The sequence below is a fragment of the Camelina sativa genome, chromosome 16, assembly GCF_030686135.1.
Source record: "Camelina sativa cultivar CO46 ecotype springtype chromosome 16, ASM3068613v1".
Lineage (NCBI taxonomy): Eukaryota > Viridiplantae > Streptophyta > Magnoliopsida > Brassicales > Brassicaceae > Camelina > Camelina sativa.
The window spans coordinates 10,857,538-10,879,293 of NC_141895.1; the positions used below are offsets into that span (position 1 = coordinate 10,857,538).

The 21,756-nt window shown below is 38.1% G+C and overlaps 1 protein-coding gene across 1 annotated transcript in view; it reads left to right on the plus strand.

Moving 5' to 3' along the window:
• Positions 1 to 20,729, plus strand: part of LOC147925431 (uncharacterized) — a 105,833-nt gene extending 85,104 nt beyond the window's left edge. Inside the window, exons 3-9 of the mRNA XM_087492625.1 lie at positions 16,232 to 17,246; positions 17,358 to 17,615; positions 18,219 to 18,286; positions 18,354 to 18,431; positions 18,550 to 18,862; positions 18,971 to 20,344; positions 20,650 to 20,729. Of these exons, the coding sequence (XP_087348751.1) occupies positions 16,232 to 17,246; positions 17,358 to 17,615; positions 18,219 to 18,286; positions 18,354 to 18,431; positions 18,550 to 18,862; positions 18,971 to 20,344; positions 20,650 to 20,729 (3,186 nt within the window). The remainder of the gene's footprint in view (positions 1 to 16,231; positions 17,247 to 17,357; positions 17,616 to 18,218; positions 18,287 to 18,353; positions 18,432 to 18,549; positions 18,863 to 18,970; positions 20,345 to 20,649) is intronic.
• The last annotated feature ends 1,027 nt before the right edge of the window (positions 20,730 to 21,756 follow it).

Below are 21,756 nucleotides of genomic sequence, written 5' to 3' on the forward strand. Positions count from 1 at the left end.
CAAATGCATTGGATTGTCACACATTCTGACCCTAGAAACAGTAACAAAGCTGTTTACTGCTTCAAATGAATGTTTTCTCGGTTTTGGCTTGTTTCAGGACAAAATGGGTAAACGTGGTGTCTAAACACTCAAAATTAAACCTGAACTCTTATAAGTAGTCAAATACATTGGATTGTTACATATTTTGACCCTAGAAAGAGTAACATAGCAGTTTACTGCTTGGAATCAATGTTTTCTCTCGGTTTTAGCCTGTTTTCTTGATTTAAGCTTGTTTTGGGATAAAACGGGTTTAAGTGTTGTCTGAACACTCCAAATTCATCCCGAAATCTTACAATTAGTCAAATGCATTGGAATGTCAAACATTCTGACCCTAGAAACAGTAGCAACGCTGTTTACTGCTTAGAATCAATGTTTTCTCGGTTTTAGCTTGTTTTGGGACAAAATGGGTAAAAGGGTTGTCTAAACACTCCAAATTCATCCCTAAACTCTCACAATTAGTCAAATGCATTGGACACATTCTGACCGTAGAAAGAGTAACATAGCTGTTTACTGCTTCAAATGAATGTTTTCTCGGTTTTAGCTTGTTTGGGGAAGAAATGGGTAAAAGTGGTGTCTAAACACTCCAAATTAAACCTGAACTCTTATAAGTAGTCAAATGCATTGGATTGTTACATATTTTGACCCTAGAAAGAGTAACATAGCTGTTTACTGCTTCGAATCAATGTTTTCTCTCAGTTTTAGCCTGTTTTCTTGGTTTAAGCCTGTTTTGGGATAAAACGGGTTTAAGTGTTGTCTAAACACTCCAAATTCATCCCAAACTCTTACAATTAGTCAAATGCATTGGATTGTCACACATTCTGACCCTAGAAACTGTAACAAAGCTGTTTACTGCTTCAAATGAATGTTTTCTCGGTTTTAGCTTGTTTCGGGACAAAATGGGTAAAAGTGGTGTCTAAACACTCCAAATTAAACCTGAACTCTTATAAGTAGTCAAATACATTGGATTGTTACATATTTTGACCCTAGAAAGAGTAACATAGCGTTTTAGTGCTTGGAATCAATGTTTTTCTCGGTTTTAGCCTCTTTCGGGACAAAATGGGTAAAAGTGTTGTCTAAACACTCCAAATTCATCCCAAACTCTTACAACTAGTCAAATGCATTGGATTGTCACACATTCTGACCCTAGAAACAGTAACAAAGCTGTTTACTGCTTCAAATGAATGTTTTCTCGGTTTTGGCTTGTTTCAGGACAAAATGGGTAAACGTGGTGTCTAAACACTCAAAATTAAACCTGAACTCTTATAAGTAGTCAAATACATTGGATTGTTACATATTTTGACCCTAGAAAGAGTAACATAGCAGTTTACTGCTTGGAATCAATGTTTTCTCTCGGTTTTAGCCTGTTTTCTTGATTTAAGCTTGTTTTGGGATAAAACGGGTTTAAGTGTTGTCTGAACACTCCAAATTCATCCCGAAATCTTACAATTAGTCAAATGCATTGGAATGTCAAACATTCTGACCCTAGAAACAGTAGCAATGCTGTTTACTGCTTAGAATCAATGTTTTCTCGGTTTTAGCTTGTTTTGGGACAAAATGGGTAAAAGGGTTGTCTAAACACTCCAAATTCATCCCTAAACTCTCACAATTAGTCAAATGCATTGGACACATTCTGACCGTAGAAAGAGTAACATAGCTGTTTACTGCTTCAAATGAATGTTTTCTCGGTTTTAGCTTGTTTGGGGAAGAAATGGGTAAAAGTGGTGTCTAAACACTCCAAATTAAACCTGAACTCTTATAAGTAGTCAAATACATTGGATTGTTACATATTTGGACCCTAGAAAGAGTAACATAGCTGTTTACTGCTTGGAATCAATGTTTTTTCTCGGTTTTAGCCTGTTTCCTTGGTTCTAGCCTGTTTCGGGACAAAATGGTTAAAAGTGTTGTCTAAACACTCCAAATTCATCCCAAACTCTTACAATTAGTCAAATGCATTGGATTGTCACACATTCTGACCCTAGAAACTGTAACAAAGCTGTTTACTGCTTCAAATGAATGTTTTCTCGGTTTTAGCTTGTTTCGGGACAAAATGGGTAAAAGTGGTGTCTAAACACTCCAAATTAAACCTGAACTCTTATAAGTAGTCAAATACATTGGATTGTTACATATTTTGACCCTAGAAAGAGTAACATAGCTGTTTAGTGCTTGGAATCAATGTTTTTCTCGGTTTTAGCCTGTTTCGGGACAAAATGGGTAAAAGTGTTGTCTAAACACTCCAAATTCATCCCAAACTCTTACAACTAGTCAAATGCATTGGATTGTCACACATTCTGATCCTAGAAACAGTAACAAAGCTGTTTACTGTTTCAAATGAATGTTTTCTCGGTTTTGGCTTGTTTCGGGACAAAATGGGTAAACGTGGTGTCTAAACACTCAAAATTAAACCTGAACTCTTATAAGTAGTCAAATACATTGGATTGTTACATATTTTGACCCTAGAAAGAGTAACATAGCTGTTTACTGCTTGGAATCAATGTTTTCTCTCCGTTTTAGCCTGTTTTCTTGATTTAAGCTTGTTTTGGGATAAAACGGGTTTAAGTGTTGTCTGAACACTTCAAATTAAGCTGAAATCTTACAATTAGTCAAATGCATTGGAATGTCAAACATTCTGACCCTAGAAACAGTAGCAACGCTGTTTACTGCTTAGAATCAATGTTTTCTCGGTTTTAGCTTGTTTTGGGACAAAATGGGTAAAAGGGTTGTCTAAACACTCCAAATTCATCCCTAAACTCTCACAATTAGTCAAATGCATTGGACACATTCTGACCGTAGAAAGAGTAACATAGCTGTTTACTACTTCAAATGAATGTTTTCTCGGTTTTAGCCTGTTTCGGGACAAAATGGGTAAAAGTGGTGTCTAAACACTCCAAATTAAACCTGAACTCTTATAAGTAGTCAAATACATTGGATTGTTACATATTTTGACCCTAGAAAGAGTAACATAGCGTTTTAGTGCTTGGAATCAATGTTTTTCTCGGTTTTAGCCTGTTTCGGGACAAAATGGGTAAAAGTGTTGTCTAAACACTCCAAATTCATCCCAAACTCTTACAACTAGTCAAATGCATTGGATTGTCACACATTCTGACCCTAGAAACAGTAACAAAGCTGTTTACTGCTTCAAATGAATGTTTTCTCGGTTTTGGCTTGTTTCAGGACAAAATGGGTAAACGTGGTGTCTAAACACTCAAAATTAAACCTGAACTCTTATAAGTAGTCAAATACATTGGATTGTTACATATTTTGACCCTAGAAAGAGTAACATAGCAGTTTACTGCTTGGAATCAATGTTTTCTCTCCGTTTTAGCCTGTTTTCTTGATTTAAGCTTGTTTTGGGATAAAACGGGTTTAAGTGTTGTCTGAACACTCCAAATTCATCCCGAAATCTTACAATTAGTCAAATGCATTGGAATGTCAAACATTCTGACCCTAGAAACAGTAGCAACGCTGTTTACTGCTTAGAATCAATGTTTTCTCGGTTTTAGCTTGTTTTGGGACAAAATGGGTAAAAGGGTTGTCTAAACACTCCAAATTCATCCCTAAACTCTCATAATTAGTCAAATGCATTGGACACATTCTGACCGTAGAAAGAGTAACATAGCTGTTTACTACTTCAAATGAATGTTTTCTCGGTTTTAGCTTGTTTGGGGAAGAAATGGGTAAAAGTGGTGTCTAAACACTCCAAATTAAACCTGAAATCTTATAAGTAGTCAAATACATTGGATTGTTACATATTTGGACCTTAGAAAGAGTAACATAGCTGTTTACTGCTTGGAATCAATGTTTTTTCTCGGTTTTAGCCTGTTTTCTTGGTTCTAGCCTGTTTCGGGACAAAATGGTTAAAAGTGTTGTCTAAACACTCCAAATTCATCCCAAACTCTTACAATTAGTCAAATGCATTGGATTGTCACACATTCTGACCCTAGAAACAGTAACAAAGCTGTTTACTGCTTCAAATGAATGTTTTCTCGGTTTTAGCTTGTTTCGGGACAAAATGGGTAAAAGTGGTGTCTAAACACTCCAAATTAAACCTGAACTCTTATAAGTAGTCAAATACATTGGATTGCTACATATTTTGACCCTAGAAAGAGTAACATAGCGTTTTAGTGCTTGGAATCAATGTTTTTCTCGGTTTTAGCCTCTTTCGGGACAAAATGGGTAAAAGTGTTGTCTAAACACTCCAAATTCATCCCAAACTCTTACAACTAGTCAAATGCATTGGATTGTCACACATTCTGACCCTAGAAACAGTAACAAAGCTGTTTACTGCTTCAAATGAATGTTTTCTCGGTTTTGGCTTGTTTCAGGACAAAATGGGTAAACGTGGTGTCTAAACACTCAAAATTAAACCTGAACTCTTATAAGTAGTCAAATACATTGGATTGTTACATATTTTGACCCTAGAAAGAGTAACATAGCAGTTTACTGCTTGGAATCAATGTTTTCTCTCGGTTTTAGCCTGTTTTCTTGATTTAAGCTTGTTTTGGGATAAAACGGGTTTAAGTGTTGTCTGAACACTCCAAATTCATCCCGAAATCTTACAATTAGTCAAATGCATTGGAATGTCAAACATTCTGACCCTAGAAACAGTAGCAATGCTGTTTACTGCTTAGAATCAATGTTTTCTCGGTTTTAGCTTGTTTTGGGATAAAATGGGTAAAAGGGTTGTCTAAACACTCCAAATTCATCCCTAAACTCTCACAATTAGTCAAATGCATTGGACACATTCTGACCGTAGAAAGAGTAACATAGCTGTTTACTGCTTCAAATGAATGTTTTCTCGGTTTTAGCTTGTTTGGGGAAGAAATGGGTAAAAGTGGTGTCTAAACACTCCAAATTAAACCTGAACTCTTATAAGTAGTCAAATACATTGGATTGTTACATATTTGGACCCTAGAAAGAGTAACATAGCTGTTTACTGCTTGGAATCAATGTTTTTTCTCGGTTTTAGCCTGTTTTCTTGGTTCTAGCCTGTTTCGGGACAAAATGGTTAAAAGTGTTGTCTAAACACTCCAAATTCATCCCAAACTCTTACAATTAGTCAAATGCATTGGATTGTCACACATTCTGACCCTAGAAACTGTAACAAAGCTGTTTACTGCTTCAAATGAATGTTTTCTCGGTTTTAGCTTGTTTCGGGACAAAATGGGTAAAAGTGGTGTCTAAACACTCCAAATTAAACCTGAACTCTTATAAGTAGTCAAATACATTGGATTGTTACATATTTTGACCCTAGAAAGAGTAACATAGCTGTTTAGTGCTTGGAATCAATGTTTTTCTCGGTTTTAGCCTGTTTCGGGACAAAATGGGTAAAAGTGTTGTCTAAACACTCCAAATTCATCCCAAACTCTTACAACTAGTCAAATGCATTGGATTGTCACACATTCTGATCCTAGAAACAGTAACAAAGCTGTTTACTGCTTCAAATGAATGTTTTCTCGGTTTTGGCTTGTTTCGGGACAAAATGGGTAAACGTGGTGTCTAAACACTCAAAATAATACCTGAACTCTTATAAGTAGTCAAATACATTGGATTGTTACATATTTTGACCCTAGAAAGAGTAACATAGCTGTTTACTGCTTGGAATCAATGTTTTCTCTCCGTTTTAGCCTGTTTTCTTGATTTAAGCTTGTTTTGGGATAAAACGGGTTTAAGTGTTGTCTGAACACTTCAAATTAAGCTGAAATCTTACAATTAGTCAAATGCATTGGAATGTCAAACATTCTGACCCTAGAAACAGTAGCAACGCTGTTTACTGCTTAGAATCAATGTTTTCTCGGTTTTAGCTTGTTTTGGGACAAAATGGGTAAAAGGGTTGTCTAAACACTCCAAATTCATCCCTAAACTCTCACAATTAGTCAAATGCATTGGACACATTCTGACCGTAGAAAGAGTAACATAGCTGTTTACTACTTCAAATGAATGTTTTCTCGGTTTTAGCCTGTTTCGGGACAAAATGGGTAAAAGTGGTGTCTAAACACTCCAAATTAAACCTGAACTCTTATAAGTAGTCAAATACATTGGATTGTTACATATTTTGACCCTAGAAAGAGTAACATAGCGTTTTAGTGCTTGGAATCAATGTTTTTCTCGGTTTTAGCCTGTTTCGGGACAAAATGGGTAAAAGTGTTGTCTAAACACTCCAAATTCATCCCAAACTCTTACAACTAGTCAAATGCATTGGATTGTCACACATTCTGACCCTAGAAACAGTAACAAAGCTGTTTACTGCTTCAAATGAATGTTTTCTCGGTTTTGGCTTGTTTCAGGACAAAATGGGTAAACGTGGTGTCTAAACACTCAAAATTAAACCTGAACTCTTATAAGTAGTCAAATACATTGGATTGTTACATATTTTGACCCTAGAAAGAGTAACATAGCAGTTTACTGCTTGGAATCAATGTTTTCTCTCCGTTTTAGCCTGTTTTCTTGATTTAAGCTTGTTTTGGGATAAAACGGGTTTAAGTATTGTCTGAACACTCCAAATTCATCCCGAAATCTTACAATTAGTCAAATGCATTGGAATGTCAAACATTCTGACCCTAGAAACAGTAGCAACGCTGTTTACTGCTTAGAATCAATGTTTTCTCGGTTTTAGCTTGTTTTGGGACAAAATGGGTAAAAGGGTTGTCTAAACACTCCAAATTCATCCCTAAACTCTCATAATTAGTCAAATGCATTGGACACATTCTGACCGTAGAAAGAGTAACATAGCTGTTTACTACTTCAAATGAATGTTTTCTCGGTTTTAGCTTGTTTGGGGAAGAAATGGGTAAAAGTGGTGTCTAAACACTCCAAATTAAACCTGAACTCTTATAAGTAGTCAAATACATTGGATTGTTACATATTTGGACCTTAGAAAGAGTAACATAGCTGTTTACTGCTTGGAATCAATGTTTTTTCTCGGTTTTAGCCTGTTTTCTTGGTTCTAGCCTGTTTCGGGACAAAATGGTTAAAAGTGTTGTCTAAACACTCCAAATTCATCCCAAACTCTTACAATTAGTCAAATGCATTGGATTGTCACACATTCTGACCCTAGAAACAGTAACAAAGCTGTTTACTGCTTCAAATGAATGTTTTCTCGGTTTTAGCTTGTTTCGGGACAAAATGGGTAAAAGTGGTGTCTAAACACTCCAAATTAAACCTGAACTCTTATAAGTAGTCAAATACATTGGATTGCTACATATTTTGACCCTAGAAAGAGTAACATAGCGTTTTAGTGCTTGGAATCAATGTTTTTCTCGGTTTTAGCCTCTTTCGGGACAAAATGGGTAAAAGTGTTGTCTAAACACTCCAAATTCATCCCAAACTCTTACAACTAGTCAAATGCATTGGATTGTCACACATTCTGACCCTAGAAACAGTAACAAAGCTGTTTACTGCTTCAAATGAATGTTTTCTCGGTTTTGGCTTGTTTCAGGACAAAATGGGTAAACGTGGTGTCTAAACACTCAAAATTAAACCTGAACTCTTATAAGTAGTCAAATACATTGGATTGTTACATATTTTGACCCTAGAAAGAGTAACATAGCAGTTTACTGCTTGGAATCAATGTTTTCTCTCGGTTTTAGCCTGTTTTCTTGATTTAAGCTTGTTTTGGGATAAAACGGGTTTAAGTGTTGTCTGAACACTCCAAATTCATCCCGAAATCTTACAATTAGTCAAATGCATTGGAATGTCAAACATTCTGACCCTAGAAACAGTAGCAATGCTGTTTACTGCTTAGAATCAATGTTTTCTCGGTTTTAGCTTGTTTTGGGATAAAATGGGTAAAAGGGTTGTCTAAACACTCCAAATTCATCCCTAAACTCTCACAATTAGTCAAATGCATTGGACACATTCTGACCGTAGAAAGAGTAACATAGCTGTTTACTGCTTCAAATGAATGTTTTCTCGGTTTTAGCTTGTTTGGGGAAGAAATGGGTAAAAGTGGTGTCTAAACACTCCAAATTAAACCTGAACTCTTATAAGTAGTCAAATACATTGGATTGTTACATATTTGGACCCTAGAAAGAGTAACATAGCTGTTTACTGCTTGGAATCAATGTTTTTTCTCGGTTTTAGCCTGTTTTCTTGGTTCTAGCCTGTTTCGGGACAAAATGGTTAAAAGTGTTGTCTAAACACTCCAAATTCATCCCAAACTCTTACAATTAGTCAAATGCATTGGATTGTCACACATTCTGACCCTAGAAACTGTAACAAAGCTGTTTACTGCTTCAAATGAATGTTTTCTCGGTTTTAGCTTGTTTCGGGACAAAATGGGTAAAAGTGGTGTCTAAACACTCCAAATTAAAGCTGAACTCTTATAAGTAGTCAAATACATTGGATTGTTACATATTTTGACCCTAGAAAGAGTAACATAGCTGTTTAGTGCTTGGAATCAATGTTTTTCTCGGTTTTAGCCTGTTTCGGGACAAAATGGGTAAAAGTGTTGTCTAAACACTCCAAATTCATCCCAAACTCTTACAACTAGTCAAATGCATTGGATTGTCACACATTCTGATCCTAGAAACAGTAACAAAGCTGTTTACTGCTTCAAATGAATGTTTTCTCGGTTTTGGCTTGTTTCGGGACAAAATGGGTAAACGTGGTGTCTAAACACTCAAAATAATACCTGAACTCTTATAAGTAGTCAAATACATTGGATTGTTACATATTTTGACCCTAGAAAGAGTAACATAGCTGTTTACTGCTTGGAATCAATGTTTTCTCTCCGTTTTAGCCTGTTTTCTTGATTTAAGCTTGTTTTGGGATAAAACGGGTTTAAGTGTTGTCTGAACACTTCAAATTAAGCTGAAATCTTACAATTAGTCAAATGCATTGGAATGTCAAACATTCTGACCCTAGAAACAGTAGCAACGCTGTTTACTGCTTAGAATCAATGTTTTCTCGGTTTTAGCTTGTTTTGGGACAAAATGGGTAAAAGGGTTGTCTAAACACTCCAAATTCATCCCTAAACTCTCACAATTAGTCAAATGCATTGGACACATTCTGACCGTAGAAAGAGTAACATAGCTGTTTACTACTTCAAATGAATGTTTTCTCGGTTTTAGCCTGTTTCGGGACAAAATGGGTAAAAGTGGTGTCTAAACACTCCAAATTAAACCTGAACTCTTATAAGTAGTCAAATACATTGGATTGTTACATATTTTGACGCTAGAAAGAGTAACATAGCGTTTTAGTGCTTGGAATCAATGTTTTTCTCGGTTTTAGCCTGTTTCGGGACAAAATGGGTAAAAGTGTTGTCTAAACACTCCAAATTCATCCCAAACTCTTACAACTAGTCAAATGCATTGGATTGTCACACATTCTGACCCTAGAAACAGTAACAAAGCTGTTTACTGCTTCAAATGAATGTTTTCTCGGTTTTGGCTTGTTTCAGGACAAAATGGGTAAACGTGGTGTCTAAACACTCAAAATTAAACCTGAACTCTTATAAGTAGTCAAATACATTGGATTGTTACATATTTTGACCCTAGAAAGAGTAACATAGCAGTTTACTGCTTGGAATCAATGTTTTCTCTCCGTTTTAGCCTGTTTTCTTGATTTAAGCTTGTTTTGGGATAAAACGGGTTTAAGTGTTGTCTGAACACTCCAAATTCATCCCGAAATCTTACAATTAGTCAAATGCATTGGAATGTCAAACATTCTGACCCTAGAAACAGTAGCAACGCTGTTTACTGCTTAGAATCAATGTTTTCTCGGTTTTAGCTTGTTTTGGGACAAAATGGGTAAAAGGGTTGTCTAAACACTCCAAATTCATCCCTAAACTCTCATAATTAGTCAAATGCATTGGACACATTCTGACCGTAGAAAGAGTAACATAGCTGTTTACTACTTCAAATGAATGTTTTCTCGGTTTTAGCTTGTTTGGGGAAGAAATGGGTAAAAGTGGTGTCTAAACACTCCAAATTAAACCTGAACTCTTATAAGTAGTCAAATACATTGGATTGTTACATATTTGGACCTTAGAAAGAGTAACATAGCTGTTTACTGCTTGGAATCAATGTTTTTTCTCGGTTTTAGCCTGTTTTCTTGGTTCTAGCCTGTTTCGGGACAAAATGGTTAAAAGTGTTGTCTAAACACTCCAAATTCATCCCAAACTCTTACAATTAGTCAAATGCATTGGATTGTCACACATTCTGACCCTAGAAACAGTAACAAAGCTGTTTACTGCTTCAAATGAATGTTTTCTCGGTTTTAGCTTGTTTCGGGACAAAATGGGTAAAAGTGGTGTCTAAACACTCCAAATTAAACCTGAACTCTTATAAGTAGTCAAATACATTGGATTGCTACATATTTTGACCCTAGAAAGAGTAACATAGCGTTTTAGTGCTTGGAATCAATGTTTTTCTCGGTTTTAGCCTCTTTCGGGACAAAATGGGTAAAAGTGTTGTCTAAACACTCCAAATTCATCCCAAACTCTTACAACTAGTCAAATGCATTGGATTGTCACACATTCTGACCCTAGAAACAGTAACAAAGCTGTTTACTGCTTCAAATGAATGTTTTCTCGGTTTTGGCTTGTTTCAGGACAAAATGGGTAAACGTGGTGTCTAAACACTCAAAATTAAACCTGAACTCTTATAAGTAGTCAAATACATTGGATTGTTACATATTTTGACCCTAGAAAGAGTAACATAGCAGTTTACTGCTTGGAATCAATGTTTTCTCTCGGTTTTAGCCTGTTTTCTTGATTTAAGCTTGTTTTGGGATAAAACGGGTTTAAGTGTTGTCTGAACACTCCAAATTCATCCCGAAATCTTACAATTAGTCAAATGCATTGGAATGTCAAACATTCTGACCCTAGAAACAGTAGCAATGCTGTTTACTGCTTAGAATCAATGTTTTCTCGGTTTTAGCTTGTTTTGGGATAAAATGGGTAAAAGGGTTGTCTAAACACTCCAAATTCATCCCTAAACTCTCACAATTAGTCAAATGCATTGGACACATTCTGACCGTAGAAAGAGTAACATAGCTGTTTACTGCTTCAAATGAATGTTTTCTCGGTTTTAGCTTGTTTGGGGAAGAAATGGGTAAAAGTGGTGTCTAAACACTCCAAATTAAACCTGAACTCTTATAAGTAGTCAAATACATTGGATTGTTACATATTTGGACCCTAGAAAGAGTAACATAGCTGTTTACTGCTTGGAATCAATGTTTTTTCTCGGTTTTAGCCTGTTTTCTTGGTTCTAGCCTGTTTCGGGACAAAATGGTTAAAAGTGTTGTCTAAACACTCCAAATTCATCCCAAACTCTTACAATTAGTCAAATGCATTGGATTGTCACACATTCTGACCCTAGAAACTGTAACAAAGCTGTTTACTGCTTCAAATGAATGTTTTCTCGGTTTTAGCTTGTTTCGGGACAAAATGGGTAAAAGTGGTGTCTAAACACTCCAAATTAAAGCTGAACTCTTATAAGTAGTCAAATACATTGGATTGTTACATATTTTGACCCTAGAAAGAGTAACATAGCTGTTTAGTGCTTGGAATCAATGTTTTTCTCGGTTTTAGCCTGTTTCGGGACAAAATGGGTAAAAGTGTTGTCTAAACACTCCAAATTCATCCCAAACTCTTACAACTAGTCAAATGCATTGGATTGTCACACATTCTGATCCTAGAAACAGTAACAAAGCTGTTTACTGCTTCAAATGAATGTTTTCTCGGTTTTGGCTTGTTTCGGGACAAAATGGGTAAACGTGGTGTCTAAACACTCAAAATAATACCTGAACTCTTATAAGTAGTCAAATACATTGGATTGTTACATATTTTGACCCTAGAAAGAGTAACATAGCTGTTTACTGCTTGGAATCAATGTTTTCTCTCCGTTTTAGCCTGTTTTCTTGATTTAAGCTTGTTTTGGGATAAAACGGGTTTAAGTGTTGTCTGAACACTTCAAATTAAGCTGAAATCTTACAATTAGTCAAATGCATTGGAATGTCAAACATTCTGACCCTAGAAACAGTAGCAACGCTGTTTACTGCTTAGAATCAATGTTTTCTCGGTTTTAGCTTGTTTTGGGACAAAATGGGTAAAAGGGTTGTCTAAACACTCCAAATTCATCCCTAAACTCTCACAATTAGTCAAATGCATTGGACACATTCTGACCGTAGAAAATGTAACATAGCTGTTTACTACTTCAAATGAATGTTTTCTCGGTTTTAGCCTGTTTCGGGACAAAATGGGTAAAAGTGGTGTCTAAACACTCCAAATTAAACCTGAACTCTTATAAGTAGTCAAATACATTGGATTGTTACATATTTTGACCCTAGAAAGAGTAACATAGCGTTTTAGTGCTTGGAATCAATGTTTTTCTCGGTTTTAGCCTGTTTCGGGACAAAATGGGTAAAAGTGTTGTCTAAACACTCCAAATTCATCCCAAACTCTTACAACTAGTCAAATGCATTGGATTGTCACACATTCTGACCCTAGAAACAGTAACAAAGCTGTTTACTGCTTCAAATGAATGTTTTCTCGGTTTTGGCTTGTTTCAGGACAAAATGGGTAAACGTGGTGTCTAAACACTCAAAATTAAACCTGAACTCTTATACGTAGTAAAATACATTGGATTGTTACATATTTTGACCCTAGAAAGAGTAACATAGCAGTTTACTGCTTGGAATCAATGTTTTCTCTCCGTTTTAGCTTGTTTTCTTGATTTAAGCTTGTTTTGGGATAAAACGGGTTTAAGTGTTGTCTGAACACTCCAAATTCATCCCGAAATCTTACAATTAGTCAAATGCATTGGAATGTCAAACATTCTGACCCTAGAAACAGTAGCAACGCTGTTTACTGCTTAGAATCAATGTTTTCTCGGTTTTAGCTTGTTTTGGGACAAAATGGGTAAAAGGGTTGTCTAAACACTCCAAATTCATCCCTAAACTCTCATAATTAGTCAAATGCATTGGACACATTCTGACCGTAGAAAGAGTAACATAGCTGTTTACTACTTCAAATGAATGTTTTCTCGGTTTTAGCTTGTTTGGGGAAGAAATGGGTAAAAGTGGTGTCTAAACACTCCAAATTAAACCTGAACTCTTATAAGTAGTCAAATACATTGGATTGTTACATATTTGGACCTTAGAAAGAGTAACATAGCTGTTTACTGCTTGGAATCAATGTTTTTTCTTGGTTTTAGCCTGTTTTCTTGGTTCTAGCCTGTTTCGGGACAAAATGGTTAAAAGTGTTGTCTAAACACTCCATTTTCATCCCAAACTCTTACAATTAGTCAAATGCATTGGATTGTCACACATTCTGACCCTAGAAACAGTAACAAAGCTGTTTACTGCTTCAAATGAATGTTTTCTCGGTTTTAGCTTGTTTCGGGACAAAATGGGTAAAAGTGGTGTCTAAACACTCCAAATTAAACCTGAACTCTTATAAGTAGTCAAATACATTGGATTGTTACATATTTTGACCCTAGAAAGAGTAACATAGCGTTTTAGTGCTTGGAATCAATGTTTTTCTCGGTTTTAGCCTCTTTCGGGACAAAATGGGTAAAAGTGTTGTCTAAACACTCCAAATTCATCCCAAACTCTTACAACTAGTCAAATGCATTGGATTGTCACACATTCTGACCCTAGAAACAGTAACAAAGCTGTTTACTGCTTCAAATGAATGTTTTCTCGGTTTTGGCTTGTTTCAGGACAAAATGGGTAAACGTGGTGTCTAAACACTCAAAATTAAACCTGAACTCTTATAAGTAGTCAAATACATTGGATTGTTACATATTTTGACCCTAGAAAGAGTAACATAGCAGTTTACTGCTTGGAATCAATGTTTTCTCTCGGTTTTAGCCTGTTTTCTTGATTTAAGCTTGTTTTGGGATAAAACGGGTTTAAGTGTTGTCTGAACACTCCAAATTCATCCCGAAATCTTACAATTAGTCAAATGCATTGGAATGTCAAACATTCTGACCCTAGAAACAGTAGCAATGCTGTTTACTGCTTGGAATCAATGTTTTTCTCGGTTTTAGCCTGTTTCGGGACAAAATGGGTAAAAGTGTTGTCTAAACACTCCAAATTCATCCCAAACTCTTACAACTAGTCAAATGCATTGGATTGTCACACATTCTGACCCTAGAAACAGTAACAAAGCTGTTTACTGCTTCAAATGAATGTTTTCTCGGTTTTGGCTTGTTTCGGGACAAAATGGGTAAACGTGGTGTCTAAACACTCAAAATTAAACCTGAACTCTTATAAGTAGTCAAATACATTGGATTGTTACATATTTTGACCCTAGAAAGAGTAACATAGCTGTTTAGTGCTTGGAATCAATGTTTTCTCTCCGTTTTAGCTTGTTTTCTTGATTTAAGCTTGTTTTGGGATAAAACGGGTTTAAGTGTTGTCTGAACACTCCAAATTCATCCCGAAATCTTACAATTAGTCAAATGCATTGGAATGTCAAACATTCTGACCCTAGAAACAGTAGCAACGCTGTTTACTGCTTAGAATCAATGTTTTCTCGGTTTTAGCTTGTTTTGGGACAAAATGGGTAAAAGGGTTGTCTAAACACTCCAAATTCATCCCTAAACTCTCACAATTAGTCAAATGCATTGGACACATTCTGACCGTAGAAAGAGTAACATAGCTGTTTACTGCTTCAAATGAATGTTTTCTCGGTTTTGGCTTGTTTCGGGACAAAATGGGTAAACGTGGTGTCTAAACACTCCAAATTAAACCTGAACTCTTATAAGTAGTCAAATACATTGGATTGTTACATATTTTGACCCTAGAAAGAGTAACGTAACTGTTTAGTGCTTGGAATCAATGTTTTTTCTCGGTTTTAGCCTGTTTTCTCGGTTTTAGCCTGTTTCGGGACAAAATGGGTAAAAGTGTTGTCTAAACACTCCAAATTCATCCCAAAATCTTACAACTAGTCAAATGCATTGGATTGTCACACATTCTGACCCTAGAAACAGTAACAAAGCTGATTACTGCTTCAAATGAATGTTTTCTCGGTTTTAGCTTGTTTCGGGACAAAATGGGTAAACGTGGTGTCTAAACACTCAAAATTAAACCTGAACTCCTATAAGTAGTCAAATACATTGGATTGTTACATATTTTGACCCTAGAAAGAGTAACATAGCTGTTTACTGCTTCAAATCAATGTTTTCTCTCGGTTTTAGCCTGTTTTCTTGATTTAAGCTTGGTTTGGGATAAAACTGGTTTAAGTGTTGTCTAAACACTACAAATTCATCCTGAAATCTTACAATTAGTCAAATGCATTGCAATGTCACACATTCGGACCCTAGAAACAGTAACAACGATGTTTACTGCTTAGAATCAATGTTTTCTCGGTTTTAGCCTGGTTCGGTACAAAATGGGTAAAAGTGGTATTTAAACACTCAAAATTCAAACCGAACTCTTATAATTAGTAGAATGCATTGGATTGTTACATATTTTGACCCTAGAAAAAGTAACATAGCTGTTTACTGCTTAGAATCAATGTTTTCTCGGTTTTAGCCTTTTTCGGGACAAAATGGGTAAAAGTAGTATCTAAACACTCAAAACTCAAACCGAACTCTTATAATCAGTAAAATGCATTGGATGTTACATATTTTGACCCTAGAAAGAGTAACATAGCTGTTTACTGCTTGGAATCAATGTTTTCTCTCGGTTTTAGCCTGTTTTCTCGGTTTTAGCCTGTTTCGGGACAAAATGGGTTAAAGTTATTGACCATGTACCATTCAAGTCTTGTCCGTACCGTACGGACGTCCGTACAGTCGTGTGATAAGGCCGAGCCTCTTTGGGACACAAGGAGAGGAAAAGGAACGAAGTCCATCAAAGCCCATCTTGAGATCGAGAAGCTTCCATTAGAGCCGTTAGAGAGAAGAGAGAACCGGTCACATGTGAGCAAGTTGACTTAGGAGACGTCACTATCAAGCTTGGGAACGCTTCCTCCTCTCTCTTAATGTCCCTTTCATTTGTTTCTATTTTCGTAAGGAGGTCGCCCTAGTTGGCCTTCCTATTTAAACGTGTAGTCCCATATTGTAACAAATACACTTATGGAATCATATCTTTTCTTATTCACATTGCCGACTTCTCTTCTTCATTACTCTCTCCTTCACTTAAATCCTAACATGGTATCATAGCAGTTCTTCAATCTTTGATTCTCTAAACATAATCTTACACTTCCTTATAATCTATTCTCTTCAATCCTTTTATATATTCTCAGTATACTCTTGCCTATACTCTCTACTCGACACTCTTAGCTCTTTTCTCTCGAATCTTGCTCATGGACACTACCAAACCGATTGTTACTCCGGTGGTCTTAAAAGGGGCCAACTATTTATTGTGGAAAAGGACCACAAAGACCGCGTTGAGTGGCCGGGGGCTATGGATCCACGTTGAAACGGACCAGCTTCCCAAGAAAGCCACCAAGAACGATGGTAAAGAAGAAAAGGAAGAAGACAAGGAGGCTGAACTCGAGAAGGAAATCGAATGGTTCCAAGAGGATCAGATCGTGCTTGCCATTCTCCAGAACTCTCTTGATGCACCAATCCTTGAAGCATACTCTTACTGTGAGACGGCCAAGGAGCTATGGGAGACACTCGCGAACGTGTATGGGAACGTGACTAACTTGACCAGGGTGTTTGAAGTCAAGAAGGCTATCAACTGTCTTCATCAAGAAGATTTGGAGTTCACAAAGCATTTCGGCAAGTTTAGGTCCCTTTGGGCCGAACTAGAGATGCTCCGACCAAGCACAATCGATCCGGCCATACTCAATGAAAGAAAGGAACAAGACAAAGTCTTTGGCCTTCTTCTCACCCTGAATCCGGCGTTCAACGATCTTATCAAGCACATTCTTCGTGGTGATAAGCTTCCGACTCTTGAGGATGTATGTTCTCAAGTTCAAAAGGAGCAAGGGTCGCTAGGCTTGTTTAGCGAAAAGGAGGACCTAGCTACGGCTAACAAGGGAGTGTACAAGCATGAGGACCGGAAAACAATGGTGTGTGACCATTGTAAAAAGAGGGACCATTTGAAGGACAAATGCTGGATTCTTCACCCACATCTCAAGCCGGCGAAGTTCAAGGCTAATCTATCGCAAGGAGGACCAAGCGGCCAAGGCACCGGAGCAGCGAACCAAGGAGACACAGCAGCCACGGCCATGGCGGCTTCCCTTGGAGACCTGGTGAGAAAGTCAGACCTCGAGGCCCTCATCAAGTCCATTGCCGCACTAAAGGACTCCGGTACCACCTTCTTTGCTTCAAAACCTAGTACATCACTTGTTGTAGACTCGGGTGCTTCTCACCATATGATAAGTAATCCTAGTCTAATACACAACATAAAACCGGCTTTAGGTAATGTTATTATTGCTAATGGGGACCGAGTACAGGTTAAGGGGATAGGAGAACTAAAACTATTTGATAAGAGCTCTAAAGCCTTCTTTATGCCTTCTTTTACATCTAATCTATTATCGGTGAAGAAAGCTACTACAGATTTGAATTGTTATGCTATCTTTGGACCTAACAGTGTGCAGTTTCAGGATATTGAAAGTGGAAAGGTCCTTGGCGAAGGAGATGCTAGAGGAGATCTCTATGTCCTAGAGAAAACTTCAAGTTCCCCTAAATCGTTTTCTTTTATTTCAAGTCTTATTAGTAGTTTAAGTGATGTTTGGCATGCTAGAGTAGGCCATCCTCACTCTCGTGCATTTGAATTAATGTTGCCTAATATCTCTTTTGATAACTCGACGTGTGAGTCTTGTATTCTTGGTAAACATTGCAAGTTTATTTTCCCTAAATCAAGTACTATTTATGAACATTGCTTTGATTTAGTACATTCTGATGTGTGGACATCTCCTTGCCTATCTAGGGACAATAACAAGTATTTTGTGACTTTTATTGATGAAAAATCCAAATATACTTGGCTTACTTTGCTACCCTCTAAAGATAGAGTATATGATGCCTTTGTGAATTTTCAGAATTATGTTACTAACCAATTCAATGCTAAAATAAAGGTACTAAGATCGGATAATGGAGGTGAATAGACAAGCCACAAACTTAAAGAACACCTAGCTAAGCATGGAATCCTTCAACAAACCAGTTGCCCATACACACCCCAACAAAACGGAGTGGCCGAGAGCAAAAATAGGCATTTAATGGAGGTGGCTCGATCGATGATGTTTCACTTGAATGTGCCTAAGAGATTTTGGGGAGATGCAGTCATAACAGCGTGTTACCTGATCAATCGGACACCAACAAAAGTCTTGAATGACATATCACCTTATGAGGTACTAAACAAAATTAAACCTTCTCTTGATCACTTACGTGTGTTTGGGTGTGTTGGTTTTGTTCTAGTACCGGGAGAACAAAGGAATAAACTTGAGGCCAAAAGCACTAGAAGCATGTTCATCGCTACTCAACAAGTCAAAAGGGGTACAAATGCTATGATCCGGTCACCGGCCGCACACTGGTCTCAAGAGACGTGAAGTTCCTTGAACAACACGGTTATTACGATAAGAAAGACTAGGATAGTTTAAAAGACTTATCTCAGCCCAACTCTGACCGTGCAGCCAACTTAAGGTTCCTCCTTGACCATTTGGGGATCACCAAGTCGAATCCTCTTGGCGAGCAGGATACTACAAGGATCGCCCCCTCACCATCTCCACTGAACCAACCGGATGAAGAACCGACTGCAAGTGTACCTTCGGATCGAGTTCCTGCGCCCATAGTACAACCACCACCGTCAGTTCATATTGAACCAACAACCACGACACAAGACGACTTAACAAGTAGAGAGGATAGGGAAGATTTCCCTGATCAATTCGACGAGCCTCCTATTCAGCTATTACCTAGGCGAAGCACCCGTATTAGGTCCCATCCGTCCACATAGAAAGATAAGAGGGTATACTACAACAATCAGGCGGTTGCTCACCCGATTCAGGCTGTGTGTTCGCTTGACCTTATCTCCTCAGATCACGCTGCCTTCCTAGGTAGGCTGGATGAGCACTTTGTTCCTCAAACCTATGAGGAAGCTAAGGAACATAAGGAATGGCTTGATTCGGTAGACGATGAAACAAAGGCTATGATCCGGAATCAGACGTGGGATGAGGCTGATCTCCCTCAAGGCAAGAAGGCTGTCAGCTCCAAGTGGGTGTTCACTATCAAATATCTTAGCACAGGCGAAGTAGAGCGTTACAAAGCCCGCTTGGTGGCACGCGGCTTTACTCAAACCTATGGACTTGACTATACGGACACCTTTGCTCCGGCGGCCAAACTTCACACCGTCCGAGTGGTCATGTCTCTGGCCACTAATCTCTCTTGGGAGCTGTGTCAAATGGACGTCAAGAATGCCTTCCTTCAGGGGGAGCTGACCGAGGTAGTCTACATGCATCCTCCACCGGGTTTAGAACACATTGTTGCACTGGGTAAAGTTCTCCGGCTCCATAAGGCAATCTACGGCCTTAAGCAATCTCTGCGGGCTTGGTACCACAAGCTTAGTTCTACACTTCGCACCAACAGTTTCAAGCGTTCTGAGGCTGATCACACGCTGTTCACCCTTCGCACCACTGGCGGCCGGGTCGTCTTTATATATGTCGATGACATCATTCTTACCGGTGATGATAAGGCTGGTATTTGTGCCACTAAGGCTCTCCTCAACTCTACTTTTGATATTAAAGATTTGGGGGACCTTAAATACTTTCTTAGGATAGAAATCTCTCGCTCTCCGGAGGGGCTGTTTCTATCTCAAAGAAAGTACACACTTGATCTTTTACATGAGACAGGTAAGATAGGAGCTAAACCGGTGTTGACGCCTCTTGAGGAAGGATATCATGTCAAGCGAAAGGGGGAGCAGCCAACACCCGGTGCTCCGGTTAACAAGTCGCACGAGCCATATGCAGATGTAGGACGCTACCGGAGGCTGGTGGGCAAGCTTATCTACCTCACGATCACGAGGCCGGACATATGCTATGCAGTAAACCAAGTCAGTCAACACATGAAGGCTCCAACGAACTTTGATTGGCAAACACTTGAAAGGATTCTATGCTATCTCAAGAGTAGTCCAGGGCGAGGCATTTGGATGGGAAAGAACAACAACACGGAACTTGTCGGCTACTGTGACGCGGACTATGCAGGTGATACAATTGATAGGAGATCCATGATAGGGTATTGCACGTTCGTTGGAGGGAACCTAGTAACATGGAAGTCGAAGAAACAAAAAGTTGTATCTCAATCAAGAGCTGAGTCGGAATATAGAGCTATGAAGAAGCTCACCAACGAGCTCACATGGCTCAAAGGTCTCCTCAAAGATCTCCGAGTGGAGTCTGAGCAACCAATCACTATGCATTGTGACAATAAGGCGGCAATACACATAGCAACCAACTCGGTCTTCCATGAAAGAACCAAACATATTGAGGTAGATTGTCATAAGGTATGAGAGAAGATCGAGGAAGGTGTAGTTTTGCGTTGTTACACGCCAAGCAAGGATCAGTTAGCGGACATCTTCACAAAAGCCACTAGTCCTCAGATTTGCGAATATATCTCCAGAAAACTTGGGCTAGTAGATCCCACACACCCATGAGAAACTCCTCTAACCCGTGGGGATATCACACTCTTTTCCTTAACTTGGTTTTGTCCCATGCGGTTTTTCAAGTTAAGGTTTTTAACGAGGTGATCCTTAACGGGTTCCAAGCTAAGCCGTTTCACTTGGCTAAGCTTGAGGAGGAGTATTGACCATGTACCATTCAAGTCTTGTCCGTACCGTACGGACGTCCGTACAGTCGTGTGATAAGGCCGAGCCTCTTTGGGGCACAAGGAGGGGAAAAGGAACGAAGTCCATCAAAGCCCATCTTGAGATCGAGAAGCTTCCATTAGAGCCGTTAGAGAGAAGAGAGAACCGGTCAAATGTGAGCAAGTTGACTTAGGAGATGTCACTATCAAGCTTGGGAACGCTTCCTCCTCTCTCTTAATGTCCCTTTCATTTGTTTATATTTTGGTAAGGAGGTCGCCCTAGTTGGCCTTCCTATTTAAACGTGTAGTCCCATATTGTAACAAATACACTAATGGAATCATATCTTTTCTTATTCACATTGCCGACTTCTCTTCTTCATTACTCTCTCTATCACTTAAATCCTAACAAAAGTGTTGTTTAAACACTCCAAATTCATCCCGAACTCTTACAATTAGTCAAATGCATTGGAAAGTCAAACATTTTGACCCTAGAAACAGTAACAAAGCTGTTTACTGCTTAGAATCAATGTTTTCTTGGTTTTAGCCTGGTTCGGGACAAAATGGGTAAAAGTGATATTTAAACACTCCAAATTCATCCCTAAACTCTTATAATTAGTCAAATGCATTGGACATATTCTGACCGTAGAAAGAGTAACATAGCTGTTTACTGCTTCAAATGAATGTTTTCTCGGTTTTAGCTTGTTTGGGGACAAAATGGGTAAAAGTGGTGTCTAAACACTCCAAATTAAACCTGAACTCTTATAAGTAGTCAAATACATTGGATTGTAACATATTTGGACCCTAGAAAGAGTAACATAGCTGTTTACTGCTTGGAATCAATGTTTTCTCTCGGTTTTAGCCTGTTTTCTTGGTTTTAGCCTGTTTCAGGACAAAATGGGTAAAAGTGTTGTCTAAACACTCCAAATTCATCCCAAACTCTTACAATTAGTCAAATGCATTGGATTGTCACACATTCTGACCCTAGAAAAAGTAACAAAGCTGTTTACTGCTTCAAATGAATGTTTTCTCG